At 39.9% G+C, this 15506-nt stretch overlaps 1 protein-coding gene across 4 annotated transcripts in view; it reads left to right on the forward strand.

The window, feature by feature from the left end:
• The window catches only part of CNOT4 (CCR4-NOT transcription complex subunit 4), a 145360-nt gene extending 131451 nt beyond the window's left edge, over window positions 1–13909 (forward strand). For 2 of the 4 annotated variants that reach the window (XM_032401511.1, XM_032401512.1), the window contains exons 11-12: window positions 10565–10777; window positions 11458–13909. In XM_032401511.1, coding sequence (XP_032257402.1) covers window positions 10565–10777; window positions 11458–11759 — 515 coding nt within the window. In that variant the 3' untranslated portion in view covers window positions 11760–13909. The remainder of the gene's footprint in view (window positions 1–10564; window positions 10778–11457) is intronic. The other 2 variants (XM_032401513.1, XM_032401514.1) reach the window with 1 other exon arrangement.
• The last annotated feature ends 1597 nt before the right edge of the window (window positions 13910–15506 follow it).

The raw sequence follows: 15506 nt of genomic DNA on the forward strand, positions 1-15506 counted from the left end.
GTATAGATTTTTCACCTCTTTGGTTAGGTTTATTCCTAGATATCTTATTGGTTTTGGTGCAATTGTAAATGGAATAGTATCACAGAAACTTTCAGGCTGACACAGAGTACCTTAAGTTTTGTAAAAATTCATCTAAACACTGCTGTTATCCAATGCTACACTTTACATCTTATCCCAAAAGATTACCATTAGAAGACTTACCAGAAACGGCTCAATTCAAGATATATTATACTTAGGATATCCTAGAAAGCCCATCCAAGGAATAAATTATTTTGATATGATTGCTTCTTTATAGAAATGCATTTTGGCTCTCATTGATCCCTCTATTCCATTTGTTTTATGGAGTTGATGTGTCAGTGGGATGGGAAAGTAGCTGGTTTCAAAGTCTTGAGTTTGTACAGGTAGCAGAAAAAGAAAGGAAAGGGACCATGGTAGAAAGAAAGAGGACATTTCCAGTGGAAAACAGTTGTCAGTAGAAGCTGCCTCCATGACTACCTACCTATTCCACTTGAGAATTAAAGTTTAACTTCCTGTGCACTTCAGTTGGAAGGAAGCTAAGGTTCTAGCCAAAATGCTGCATATTATTTTCGATGAAATATGCCCTCAAATGCAAGCAATAGAGCAGCAGGACTTGCTAAACCTGTCACTCATTTCTAAGGAAATCATCCAGCTCCTAATCTGTTTCAGATTTTCCCAAGAACTAATTATAAGCATGTAGCTTCTAGAGTCTGCCATTTTCTCCTTTTCCAGCACTTATCTTAACAGTGGTTTTGTGATCACATCTGTGAGGATTAATTCCCTGGAATAGAATTAATTCATTTTGCACCTAAAGATTTAAAACTCATTTAAATTGAGTGGATGTTCTTTTATTGTCTTTGCGTCTTTACTGACTTAACAGTTCTCTTCTCCACATTGCTTAATCTGTCCATTCTGGTTTGAGGATTGTGCTCTTTTCATAAAGAAGATGGAAAGAAGCAAAATGAAGATGGAACTGCATAGCCCTGCCTTCTCTTGGGGCTTAGCATTATGACACCAGGCTGCACAGGGGCTTTTCCTAATTTTCTCCTATTCCAAACTTAGCTTTTTCTTGCCTTCAACATTGTCCACAAGCTTCAGATCATTACGTGTTCTGATTTTAGTCCTCAAGGATCATGACACTCTTATTACAGACAGGTAGGTTTTTTATCTCCATCCATTTTTCCTAAGCATTTTTTTCCATTCTAATTCTGTGTGATTCTACCTCTGTAACAACTGGTTTCTTTAGATTTCTGCCCAGTTTCTGTTCTTTGTTAGAATCATTTATTCTTGCAGCCTATGAATCATTGTCCCTTATAACCATGGGACCACCCTGAGCCATACCTTTTTTTTTTTTTTAACGTTTTGTGGAAACCTGTTTTCTCCAAAAATCTGGAAGCAGATGTTCAGGGCTGTTTGTTTAGGAAACATTAAATACCTGTTGAGGTCCAGGTTTGGGAACTGTTCATGATATACGAAGAGCATTAAATCAACGCCCCTTTCCTAGAGGAGCTCATAGTCTAGTAGACAAAAGGTTACACATAAACAAGTATTTGCAGTGCACTGTGGTAATTGCAGAAATAGCCAGGATGCCTCCTATCCAAGAGCACCAGTCTAAGTTATTCCCATTTTCTGATTCTGTAAATCCTAAAATGATGTCACAAACTCTTAGGGCTTCTGTTATGTTCGCAACAGCCAACCAGTTCTTTGTTGGTCAGAAGTCCAGAATAAGTTTCCCTCCTTGTTTCCACCTTGGGAAAGAGAGACTGTCAGGAAGTCAGTTTTATTAGGTTTATCTTCTTCTAGCAGATTCAGACCTCAGAGATGTTAGGGTGGTTGTCAACCCCCCATGTCTGTGTACTTTTGTCATTTGTCTTGGTGAAACCATATTCTGGTGACTTCTATATGCTCGCCTGGATGATAAGCCCCCCTGATTGTCTTTGAATTGCCTCACAATGCTTTGTTCATAGTGCTCAGTTTTGTGTTCACTTGAATGCTTTCCTTTGTGCTTCCAATTTCAGATTTTATAGATTTCTTAGATTCGATTTTTGCCCCTCTGGTCCTTTAGCTCTGTTGCTTCTATATTCTGGTTCAGGTTCCATCTAATCCAGTCTGTAATGCTTCTGAGATGTCTTTATCTTTTGCATTAACTTTTAAGTGTACTTTTTCTTCACTCTCTATATAGCTTTATGTATAGACATCATTCCATAAGTATTTTTCCATTTAAAAAAAAATAGATTCTACTTCCTTAGATCCTTCATAAAACAAACAGCTGGATGTTTTCCTGGTTCTCATTGGATGATCTGATTCTCCCCTAAAACAGACTTATAGGAACATTCTAGAAGAAAAAGGTACACATTGTGCAAAACACATCTACTTATATTTTGAAATACTTCTACTGTATTTTAGATCTGCTGCTCTCTGTTCTGTATGGAATGTCCATGTCCTCTTCAATATGAGCTTCTCGAGTCACCACTTACCTGCATGCAGAATGGAAGAATAGTTCATTTTCTTCTTTATGCCCATAGGACTTTGTTCATACCAGAAGAGCATTTAGTATCTCCCAAGCATTCCTTATTTAATTTCGGTGCATTGGATTTTTAAAAGTGTACATGCATCTCAAACACTATTGAAAACATATCATTATAGTGGCTCTTTTCCCTCAGTTGACATGCAGAAAAGCCTTTTGGCCCCCCCAAACCTAGCTGATTCCTGCTTTCAGAAAGATTTGCATCTCTTTGGAGAGAATGATTTGATTCATAGCATTATACAAATATGAATTAAACAGGCTTTTTAGGGGAAAGTGATTTTTCAGCTCTTCTCAAGTTGGATCTTTGATTCAGCAGATATCTTAAGGCACATCAAGTTTCTAAGACAGCAACATGCTGAAGGATATACAAAATACACCCTTACAGGCCTTGAAATAGAGCAATAGAGTTGAGAGGTGTGAGAAGGGTGAGCAGCAACAATAGTGGGGTCACAGCAGTTTGCTGCCCAGTGAGTGTGGTTCAGGCCACAAGTACTGTTCTAGAATGATCTGAGTGGAAGAGAAAAGACTTAAACTTTCGGAAGAGTGAATAAAAATTAATTAGAAAAAAGCAGGAGAGCATTCTAGAGAGGGAAAAAAGCGTGAAATAAAGGCAGAGTCCAGGAAGCCAAGGCCATATTTAGTTGGCCCTCACGGCCTCTCTTTTCCTGTTTATGTCATTTCTGCTTCTATTAGTAATAAATTTTGGTTGTTTTTTATTATTACTTTTTTTCAAGTTGCTTGTGTTCTCAGAACTTTTTTTCATTTGCGTTCTTAGGATTTTTCACTTAGTTTAATCTCTACTTTCAAATCTATTAAATCCTTAACATTTTGTGCCCCAGTAAATCTGCTCTGCAGTACTGGCCTGTCCTGATTTATAATCATAATCCTAGAAATTTGAGTGTCATTTCTTTTTGTTTAAGTAGAATAACATTTTTTTTCATAAACCTGAAGGAATTTATTCACAAAATAGTCATTTTCCCTGCAAATTTTAGTTTATAAATTGAAATTATTTCTGAGCCTCACCTAAAAAGTACAGCATGCCGATACAATAAAGCTTGCTTTCAAGTTCTGGTAGGAGAAATTTTGTATGCTCTTTAAAGTTTGGTTTAACATATAAGGACAAGCATAATTCATTTATATTTGAGTTGCTTAGAGATATGTTGTTAAAGTTTGGAGAAGGTTTAGGGTTTTTTAAAATCCTGTCCTGATGGAGATGCACTTCATCCAAAACTGATAGGAAATCATATATATAACAAGGTGAGGTGGGGTAGGGAGGTGGCGTAGAGAGGGGTAGAGCCTGAGATAGGATGACTGTGTGTCCTTCTAAAAATGCATGAATATTTGAGAGTAACTGGCAAGGAGTAACCATAATGGGAACTAAATTTCAAATGTACAACAGCTTGTACCAAGAAAGATTTGTTTCCCTAAGTAACCTAGCCACTGGAGGGAGCCTTTGACTTTGACTATAAAGGACAGCAGTAAAGGAAAGGAAGATAAAAGCTTTTTGGAAAATAAGATCAGGCTGCCAATTGAGGCTTTGAGGAGTAACCATTAGATAAGGCTTAAAACTGGAGAGCAGAATAAACTCTTCTAGGTGTATTTGGGACTCTCGATGACTGCTGCCCAGTTGGGGAGGATTTGAGCACTGATAGGAATTTAACTTGAAATTCAAGATGTCTCTGCCATAGGGACGGCGGATAAGAATGGAGTAGCCTAAGACTGAGGATGTGGGCCAGTTGTCCCTAGCAAACATGAAAGGAGAGAAATGGGTGGGTCCGTGAATTTAGCTACATCTAGCCAGTTTAATTAATAAGGCCTCTGTGTTTCTAACGAAAAAACCTTAACAGAGGTGGTGCCAAAAAGAAGGTAGAGGCAAGGCTTCCAAGAGGAGACAGAAAATGCTGACCTGGTGGTACAGACTATTACAGGAAACGAATACTTGGGATGGCCTTTTGTTTTCAGGTTCCCCTTATGTGTGTGTGTTCTCACCGTGTTGTCATTGCACACAGATCTGTCTTCACACCGAGCAGCAGGTCCTGGTTTTCGAATGCAGTCTCACCTGGCACCCTCATATGTGACATAGATGAAAGCAGAATGGGAGGAGGATATGCTGTCCTAGTGCCCTGTCCCCTCCGCTTCCTCCCCAGGGGCTCCTGAGATGGTTTTGCAGTCTGAAACCAATCTGAAATTCAGTCTTCAGGTGAAGATTTTATGCAGACTGGAAAAACTCATTAGCTTGTCAACCAGTGACAACTTACAAAGAGCAGGTTTTCCCACAATTTTGCTATCAGTAGCAAAGTGTTGCATTTCCTAATGATGAACACATTGCAGTTAACCTGAGGAACAGAAAGAGAAACCCGCTTAAGCCGCTATAATGCTGTGTGTTCTTGCCTAAACTATTCATCTTTTTCCTGCTTTAGGACTTTCTGTCAAAGATCTGATGTCAGAATAAAGCGTAGTTTTATCTTATAATACAGTTGACCCTTGAACAATGCAGGAGTTAGAGGCACTGAAAAGAGAAAATATGTTTAATATAAATATTAAAATATATTTAAATATTGAAATACATTTCATAGTGCTGTACTGAAAAGAATCCACATGTAAGTGAACCCGTGCAATTCAAACCCATGTTCCGTCAGGGTCAACTGCGGAGCCATTGCTTATAAAACATGCCTTTCTCTATGCATCCTACTTAGTAGTTGGTCTAAGTCTAGTGTTGTGGATGTCTGAGGCTCAAGCTATCTATGGAGTAAATAAAACCACTCTGTGAATGAATGATTGCTCCTGTCCTTACCCAACCCCCCCCCGGAGACATTTCCACATGCGTGCCTCACTGGCCTCTCTTTTTACTAAACTTTGTAGCATTTATTAATCACATACAACCCGGTGGCATTTCTTCTGTTGCTCGTCCAGACTGTCGTTGTTGAATTTTTCCTGTATTTACATTGTCTCACCGTCTCGACTTTAAACTCCTTGAGAACGGGAGACAAAATTGAAGTTGTTTGTTCTCCTTGCATACTGTATGCCTTCAGTAAACAGTTGCTTATTTAACTTTGATCTCGGCCATCTTTACACATACATTTTATAATTTTTGTTGTTGCTGTTGTTGCTAAAAACCAGATTTGTCAACCTGCTTCGTGTGCTGTGACCAACATGTTATGGACTGGGTGTTAGGTAATCGCCAAGCTGGCCGAATTTTAGACATAATTTCTTCTCTGTGGTGTGCTGGGGGTCCAGGGAAACTGAAAGTATACTGATACTTCTTACCCAATGGTATATGAGAATGTGGTATCTGGAACCTTGAAGATATTTTAAATTTTATGTCTTTGAGTTCTATACTGAAAAATAAAACTACTACAAACAACTTGACCTGCTTTCCTGCCCTCAAATTATTTAGACCCTAGAATAGTATTTTGTTGTACATATCTGAAAATTATAAATTAAAATTAGTTCTTTTAACATTATAAAACATTTAAAACGTTATTAGCAGTCCTTTAAAAATATACAGTTCTTCCCGGATGTATTATACTACAACTAATTAAATGCTTTAAAAATCAAATAGTATCTAATTTCTAATTGAAAATACGTTCAGTAACTTGATTTTCATTGTGCTTTGCTTGTGGAAAGTTTAAGGTGCTTTCCCATATCTTATTTGTCTTTGCAATATTTTGGTGGTGAGAAGACTTATCATTTAGATCAACTATATAATCCCTCTGTGAAGATGCTGGGTGTCATCCCTACATTCCCAAGGAGGAGACTGTTTGTACGGAGCCAGTTTCTGGCAAGTGAGGAGTCCCCTGCCTTGGCTTTTTGGAAAGTTTACTGTCTATTCAGTATTGAATACTGATAAAAAATTGTTATTAGGCATTTATCAAGTAATAAATGGGCTTCAGATTGCTTTCCCTTCTCTCATTTTATCCCTCCAAGAGAGTAAGGCAGATGTTATTCCTACTTATGAAGTGGGGCCCTGGGATGTGAAGAGACTTACTTGGATCCCTTAGGTCGTATTAATGACCAGCATAGAGCTGACTGCACAGGCCACCTGCAGTTATCAGCCCAGTATTTTCTCCATTAGACCTCCTGACTTGGACATGCTCAGTGGCACCCAGTGTGAGGTCCTCTATCAAGAAAGGGAAACGAAGTTGCATCAGGTTGAGTCCAGTGATCAACGTTCTGGTACGATCTTAAAGGGAAATACGTATTCCAGTGGGATTTTTCAGAGCCCTGGATACAAAGGAACCGACTTCCTTTGTGTCAGCGGCTCTCAACCAGGGACCATTTTTGGCTCCCCCAGGAATCACTTGGCAATGTCTGGAGACATTTTTGGTTGTCAGAACTGGGGTGTGTGAGCCCCTGGCATCTGATGGGTGGAGGCCAGAGATGCTACTAAACATCCTGTAATGCATAGAACAGCTCCCCCCCCCCCCTCCGCCCAACAAAGAATTATGTAGTCCAGAATGTCAGTAGTACCTAATAACCCCTGCTGTTGTGTATTGCAAGGAATGGATTACCAGAAGCCCTCATTACCAGAACAAATTTGAGTCAGAGGCAGTGGGGGATGGGGAGGTAAAGGAGGTGAGTTCAAGTGTGGCTGGACTGAGAGAGCTATTTTGGTGAAGGTAGGCGTTAGTTAATTTCCTTTCATTTGCCCTTTCTTTGTGCCAACACTTGGCATAGCAACAGTGGAGAAAGCTGAAGAAAATTGCTCTTCTTGTTCGAAGCTCCTTGGAATTAGTGGTCCCATTCCAAGAGCTAAAGATGTCAGTCCACGTCCCTGTGACACTTGCACAAGCTTCACTGTAAATCAGTCATGCATGCTCTCAGGGTCCCAAGATGTCTAGGTACATGACTTTGTTTTTTTGACAAGATTGTAAGAATTATAAACTAGCTAATTTATTTCTCAAGCTATCTTATAATCTTATAGTCTATCTTATAATCTTAACTATCTTATAGTTCACGTGGGATGATCTGAGTTTTTCACTGTTTCTGTTATCATGTGCCATATGTGTTTCTTTGGTCAACGTAGAGTTGACCCTTAAACAGCTTGGGGTTAGGGGCACCAAACCCCGGTGCAGGCAAAAATCCACGTATAACTTTTGACTCCCCAAAACCTTAACTACTAATAGCCTACTGTTGGCCGGAATGCCTTACCCAATAACATAAATAGTCAATTAACACATATTTTGTATGTTAGGTATGTTACAATAAATTAAGCTAGAGAAAAGAAAATATTACTAAGGAAATCATAAGAAAGAGAAAATACATTTACAGGACTGTACTGTATTTATCGAAAAAAAAAATGTGCCTGTAAGTTGACCCATGCAGCTTAAATTTGTGTTGTTCAAGAGTCAGGTGTACTCTTGCTTGATTTCATTAGTCTAAAATCAGAGAAACATCTTTTAAAGAAAAGCTTTGTTTTTTAGAGCATTTTAAGTTTACAGCAAAACCGAGTGGAAAGTGCAGAGTTCCTGTGTATCCCCTACCCATGCACAAATGTCTTTTGACTTTATTGCAATACTAATTTTCAAATAAACTTTATATAAATGCAAATATTATTCTGTTAATGCAAAATTAGGGGTTCCTTAGTTCCAGTACTCACTAAACATAAAGCAAAAGTAAGGAGAAAATTGGTATTATTGAGTTATGGGGTATTTTCTTTTTCTCGATTTGGTGGAAAAGAGGGGCTCAAATCATCTGCATAGGCTTCTTACTGACTTCAGCTACTTAGTTCAAGAGCTTTATCTTCCTCAGAATTTCCCCATGTAGTTATACATCATCTTTTTATATCAGGAGGATTTTATTTCCTTCCTGGGAAGCTTTCCTTGTTTAGAGTTCAGTTTCTGGTTGATTGAAAACCATTTTAAGTTACACAGTCTGACAATTTGACCATTTATTTATTTATTTATTTATTTATTTATTTATTTTTATTTTTTTTAAGATTTTATTTATTTGACAGAGAGAGACACAGCGAGAGAGGGAACACAAGCAGGGGGAGTGGGAGAGGGAGAAGCAGGCTTCCCACTGAGCAGGGAGCCCGATGCGGGGCTCGATCCCAGGACCCTGGGATCATGACCTGAGCCGAAGGCAGACGCTTAATGACTGAGCCACCCAGGCGCCCCAGTTTGACCACTTTAAAGGTTCGAATGTGGCATAGTCACCAAATCTTCCTGTAATAGAGGGTATTTTAGAACTTTGTTAGTGTGATCTTGTTAGTACCGTACGCATGCAGTTGGAGCCAGAGTGAAGATGATGATTGCACTGTTGATTAGAAATCCCCCCCAGCCCCTGAATTGACTGCAGAGTCCAGTTTGTTCCTTCGGCCAAAATATTTGTCTATCCTGCTAATCATGGCCAATAGATACACTATAATGTTGCTGTGTTTCTTTTTTGCCTCCTTTTAGTCATGGGTCTTATAGGCCCCTGGGTTTTCCCTTAAGTATTTGACCCATTAAAAAGTCAGTTAATAGTCTGTACCATGTAGATCAAGAGAGAGACCTTGGTGTTATTAAAAGAAACAACTCAGGTAAGGTCTGGGTTCAAGTCCTTACTATACCAGTTATGTGACCTTGAGCAAATTATTCTGGAGTGTGTTTCTTTATCTGTTAAATGGAGATGATTCTCCCTGCTCTGCCTACGTCACAACATGAGGGTCAAATGAAATAATAATTGACTATGAGAGAGCCTTGTAAATTGTACAATTCAATGCGGATGTAAAGTAGGATGCAGACAGAAGGATGAGTCTTAGGAAACGGCATTGATTGTGAAAGGAAAGAAGGTTTGAGGAATTTATTTTCCCTTATCTTGACTTGTCTATATGGCGTAGATGGCCTCTTCTTCATCTTAGTAATTCAGGGATGACTTTTGTTGGGTTTGGTTGTAGTTTTTTTTTTTTTTTTTTCCTTTTTATAAATAAGGTCAGTAGGGTTAAATGCTTCACTTGCTGAAACATGATACCATTTGGCATAGAATAGTAATTGGTGCAAAGCAAAATTATAAAAACAAAATTCTGAATTCACCAAATAGCACAGACTGCCTGATAGAATATCATCATCATTATCATTGGTGATTGCTAATCAATTCTCTATGCTCTTCTCAAAAACCTCGGTTGATAGTTTGATCTACATTCCTGTTTCCAATAAAACAATTACTCTAGTAGCTGTGCTTCACTCTTTCCCCTCCAACCAATTAAAGCATGTGGATTCTGGATGGTAGTAGATCAAGTTAGTTCAGTCACAATTTATAAAAAGCCTTTTTACATTGATAGTGTCTTGTCATATATGACATTATTCATAAATAGAACCAGAGAACTGACTGTAGGACTCCAGGACTTGAGTTTTAAATGGTCGGTGGATCTGTTGGAATAGAGTAGGTAGACTGTGCTGGAAATTATCCCATCTGAAAGGTAGCTTAGCCCCTGCCTGCTCAGCCTTTATGACTAACGGAAAAATACCCTCTTCAAATTCAGAAGCCTATTCATTCCTGCCTTTCTCCTCTGAAATGCATTACCAGTTTTATCATGAGGAAGAACTTAATTATTTTTCCTTTTCTATTGGCTTATGTTTATTCTTCATAAAATGACTTTTCTTCCATTTAACGGGCTCAGAAATGAGCTCCCGTATTGAACTTTGCAGGCTTCATAGAGTAAATCAGCTCAGCCGGCTAAATGCCTCACTGACTGAAACCTCATAATGTAGCTGGAACTCACTTGTGCTCTGGAGCATGGAGTCTTTAAACTGGATTATTGATTTACAAGCGCAAGATGGTGAAGTGTCTGTAAGAAGGACGAGACGTTCCCTCTCCTGATCCTTGAGCAAGTCTTTCCTCGCTGATTTCAGGGGCTCTGAGCTCATGAGCAAAATCCTAACCACGTTTATCTTGCTTAGGACAGCCCATCTTAAATGCTCAGTAAAGAAAGAATAATTCTTCTCCCGCTTAACCACTAAAGAACAACATATGTTTCTAACGTCAGCTTTTTATTTTTTTTTTTATCTTTCATTTTTTTGTTGGTAAATCTCCCAGACAACAGCAGTTCTGTAGAGAGTTTAAATATGAAGGAATGGCAGGACGGGCTAAGGGCACTTCTACCCAACATTAACATCAACTTTGGTGGACTGCCCAATTCTTCCTCCCCCTCCAACGCCAACCACAGTGCACCAACGTCCAACCCTACCACCACCGACAGCCTGAGTTGGGACAGCCCTGGCAGCTGGACAGACCCAGCCATCATCACAGGTAACTTTCTCCCTCCTTCAGCCCCACTGACTGCCATCCGTTTGGTTTTTAGCACTGATGAGATAAAAAACAGAGGTCTCTTCAACATAAGCTTCTTTTCGCAAAGCCACAAGCGTGGGGTGGCCGGTTTCGCTGTCCGGGGTCGTGCAGTCCCTGGAGACTCTGTCGGCCTTGTTGTATGAGACACTTGACGCCTAGGTTGGTTCGTTGGGTGTAAGGAGGTGCTCACGGCATGTGTATATTTTTCAGGTTTCAAAGCACAAAAGTATCTGACTTATCCTCTTAAAGGAACATACTCCACTTTTTAAAATAAAGCTCTCTATTATAAGGCTCTCTTGTGTACGTATCCCCGTCAGAGAAGGAGAAGCGCCATTGGGAAGTGATGGCGTCCAACTGTGGGGACGAGGTTTTGCAGCTCTGCCTCTGTGACAGTGGGGGACAGTGTCTATGTAGTGGGAGAGGAGGCATGGGTTTCTGTCACGATGAATCCTCCTTGGGGGTGGAGGAGCCAAAAGAACATAAGGTTAAAAAGGTCTTCTTTGGAAGGACTTGAAGACTGTAATTTTTCTGTTTCTTTTTGGGTAAACTAATCATACCTGAAACATTCTCTGTTTGCTGGCTTTCTGGTTCTTTCTGCCCAGACTCACCATTTTCCCTCTTGTTTTCTTTTCTCTCCTCAGGTATTCCAGCAACTTCAGGAAACAGTTTAGACTCTCTTCAAGACGACAATCCTCCACACTGGCTAAAATCTCTTCAGGCCCTCACAGAGATGGACGGCCCCAGTGCGGCTCCGTCACAGACCCACCACAGCGCCCCCTTCAGCACACAGATCCCCCTGCACAGAGCCAGTTGGAATCCCTACCCTCCTCCTTCAAATCCTTCCAGCTTCCACTCCCCACCCCCAGGCTTTCAGACAGCCTTCAGACCCCCCAGCAAAACCCCCACAGATTTACTACAGAGTTCAACACTGGACCGCCATTAGGGAAAGAAGAGAAACCATTAGAAAATGCAGGATTTGTCCCACCCTGTTTTCTCCCTCTCAGCCCACCCACCGCTCCCTGCTCATCTCTTACGTTCTGAAGAATCCAGTTCCTGATCAATTTTTTTTTCTCCCCACCCCCAGATGCAATGCGATCACAGGGTCATGACCATCTTTGGTTTTTTTTTTTTTATTGTAAAAGTTTCTTTTGATCAGCATTTGAGTGACACTGTTGAATGTTTCCTAAAAATGCCTTTTTTAAGGAGGAAAAAAAAAAAAATCAAAGGGCAGTCTCAATACTTAGAAAATTACTGTCTGTCTGTCGCGCATAATAATGACATAATCTGCTTAGCAGAAAATGACGATTAATCTTTAGGAAAGGTCAAGTAAATGCATTATCAACTGCAAAAGTTTGAAAACCAGGTTAATTGAAATGAGATTGCTAAGTGCATGGGGGGAAAGAAGTGGTCCTGGCATCCATCTTGTATTCAGCTTATGAGTATTGCAGGGAAAAATGCTTTTAATTTAATTTAATTTTTAATTCTTTCGGCAAGTTGATGGAGAGGACTTGATTGTGTCGTTAAGCAAAAGAATTTATTGGAAGTTGGTAGAAAGACAAATTGATCTGTAGTCGTAACTGGCCTATTGCTAAAGAGTTTATAAGGAGGGGAGAAGGGATTTTTTTTTAAAAGGAGAAAAAAATTTTTGGCTTTAGATTTAAAGTAAATTCAAATGTTTTAAAGAAAAAAAGCATTCACAGATTTAATACCTATGCATAACATAAGAGCTGAAATATAAGTAATTTCTTCAGTCTTTCTCCTCTGTCAGAATCTTTTTTTCTTTCACCTTAAATTCGCCTGACTAGGGCACTCTGAGATAGCACTGCTCTGGGGCCATCTGATCACCATCAAGAGCAAATCTCTGACCTCCTTGCCTGCCGCTTTTACTTAACCCTGTAGTTTCTGGACGTTTGTGCAGTATTGAAAAGACAGGAGAAAAGAAAACAGAAACCTGGTTATAACCTGACGCTAAAACTAAAAACAAGGAAATGTACCTCTTTCTTCAGAATTAAAACTAAAATCTTAAATAAAACAGAAAACTTGATGATGACCCTTGGGTTGTTCTTGGTTTTGTTTTTCCATTTTGTTGTATTGTGAGCGCAGTCATCAGATGTTTCTGTTGATTTTACGTGTTCAACACTAGGGAAAATGCTACAGAGGAAGAAGTGAGAAAAAGAATTCGTCTGATTGTCAGTCTTGGCCAACTTTGAAGATCAGCCCACCTTGTCCTTGAGAGTTGCTCTTCCTGCGGCTTTTGGCAGAAGATACCTCCCTGTGCTATTGTATTATGCAGACCCAACCTTCCCAGCTGAGAAGCCTTCTGTGCCAGGAAGGAGCAGATGAGCTGTTGGTGCTGAGATGTCGGTTGGCTCAGGAGGCCTAGTGGCACTGGCCAGTGTGACGTGCACGTAGCCGTGCCGTGTGTGAGGGCCGTGCCGGGAAAGAGATTGGGAGACCATAACGTCTCTGATGGAGACATCCCACAGACGGATCTTCGATGGCCAACCCGTTCTGGGGAGTACCTCACAGTGGGAAGATGGTCACACCACTGACCAGAAGAGGGTGGGGGACAGAACGAAGTGTTCCCTACCAGATTCCTAAGATCTGTATGGTTTGCATTTCCTGGCTTGGATTACATTCACAAGTCCAAAGCTGGAGTTTGCACCTTTTCAGCCACATCCAGTAATGGAATCATTGTCGAATGAATGAAGTAGATCTTCTAAATCATGCATTCTGCGCTTTCAGATTGATTTCTTTTTCTTACCTATACGTTGTACTTCAATTTACTACAAAAAACAAAATGCACAAAGAACAATTTCAACATGGTTTTTGAAAAACATAAACAGGATAGTCTCAGATGTCACCACAAGTAGATGTTACCACATGAATAGTAAATTGGTTTTTTTGGTTTGTTTGTTTTTGTTTGTTTTTTAATCAAAATGTTACTGCGATAGAGGACTAAAAACTTCAGACTCTCTTTGTCCTGTGAACTTGGCTTCGGTCTCCTGAATTTTCACATTGCACTACAAAGTGAAGGGTCAACACACAGATAATATTCAGGTAGCAGTGAATTGTAATCAAGGCTTTTGGGGGCGGGAGCTTGGATATTCCTGAGATACGGATATTTCAATAAAAATGTTGCTTTTTCCTGTAAAAGAAGGGAAATTCGACTTTGCAGTCTGTGCTGTGATTGTTCAATGATTCATACATAAGACTATAAAACAAATATTTAAAGAAATCATAAAAATAAACACCTATGTGCCTACCACCCACGTTAAACATAGAACCTGCACTATCTTAAGGACTCCCTCCCTGCCCGTGTCCACTTACACTTCCTTTTCTCTTTTCACCATCTACAAATAACCATTATCTCCATTTCCATGTTAACCTTTTTTTTCTTTAGAGTCTTGCCACTTAACGTATGTCTCCCTGAATAATACATTGTTTGGATTGTAAAAGCTATGCTGTAAACCAAAACCTAGCCGGGTAAGGAAAGGGCAGTACTGTCACTGTTAGATCAAGGCTTTTAGAAGATCAACAAAACCTTCTCTGGATCATAGTTGGCTTTAGCTTCCCTGATAATTTATATGCCGTAGTGAATCCTGGAAATCAGAGTCCACCATAGTTGGGGCACATGGCGGGGCTGGTATGTGAGTCCAGTCCTGGGTGTCTGGCAGAGACACAGTCTGAAGAAGCAGTCTTCTGTTTTCTGTGTCTCAGCTCACCCTTGCTTCCCTCTGGTCCTCTGGAGTGCCAAAGCATCGCCTGTGGGATTGGGGTGTTTAACGTAGGCTGATCTGTTCACCCTCCGGGGCATGGTGGAGAGAACAGAAATGCCACTAGGTTTGGTCAAAATCAGATAAGTACCAAAAAGAACCTGGACCAAACTGACAGGCAGTCTTGACATAAGAGCAGTGGGAATCTTAGTATCGACGGCCCTGGGGATGTGTCTCCTGGGTCACCAGACTCCAATCTGGTGCACAGCTGCCATTCCCGCTACTTCTTATGCCTCACTCCTTTCTTGGGTCTCCCCCCCCTCCCCCCGCCCATCTTCCTATATGTTCCATCCTACTCTCTTTTTTTTTAAGTCTCCCAATTTTGTGGGAGTGACATTCCCCACTAACTTCTTGAGAAAGGTGTGTGGGAGATAAATATTTTAGTAATTTGCATATCTGGAAATACTCTCAGTTGGTAGTTTAGTGGATACAGGATTCTAAATTGTAGATATTTTTTTCCCTTTATAGGCATTAGTCTACTGTCTTCTTGCTTCCAGTATTGCTGTTAAAAAGCCCAAAGCTGTTCTGATCCTTTATGTGTAATCTTTTTTTTCCTCCCTCTCTGGAAGCTTACAAAAATTGTCTTCCATGTTCTGGGATTTCACAATGGTGTTCCTTGGTATGGCTCAATTTTAATTCATTGTGCTGCACACAATGGGCACACAGATTTTTAAGATCTAGTAACTCATGTCCTTCAGTTCTGGGAAATTTTCTTATTTCACTAATGCATTTCTTGCTCTTATTTTCCCTGTTTTCCCTGTCTAGAAATCCCGTTATTCAAATATCGGACCTTCTGGACTTTCCTTCTGCTTTTCTTTTTTTCCAATTTTCCATCTCTGTCTTTTGCTCTTCTTTCTAGGAAGGTTTATTACAATGTTATTCTTTATATTTGTAGTTTTATATTTGTAGAGTTG

The sequence above is a fragment of the Phoca vitulina genome, unplaced genomic scaffold, assembly GCF_004348235.1.
Source record: "Phoca vitulina isolate PV1807 unplaced genomic scaffold, GSC_HSeal_1.0 scaffold4, whole genome shotgun sequence".
Taxonomy (NCBI): Eukaryota; Metazoa; Chordata; class Mammalia; order Carnivora; family Phocidae; genus Phoca; species Phoca vitulina.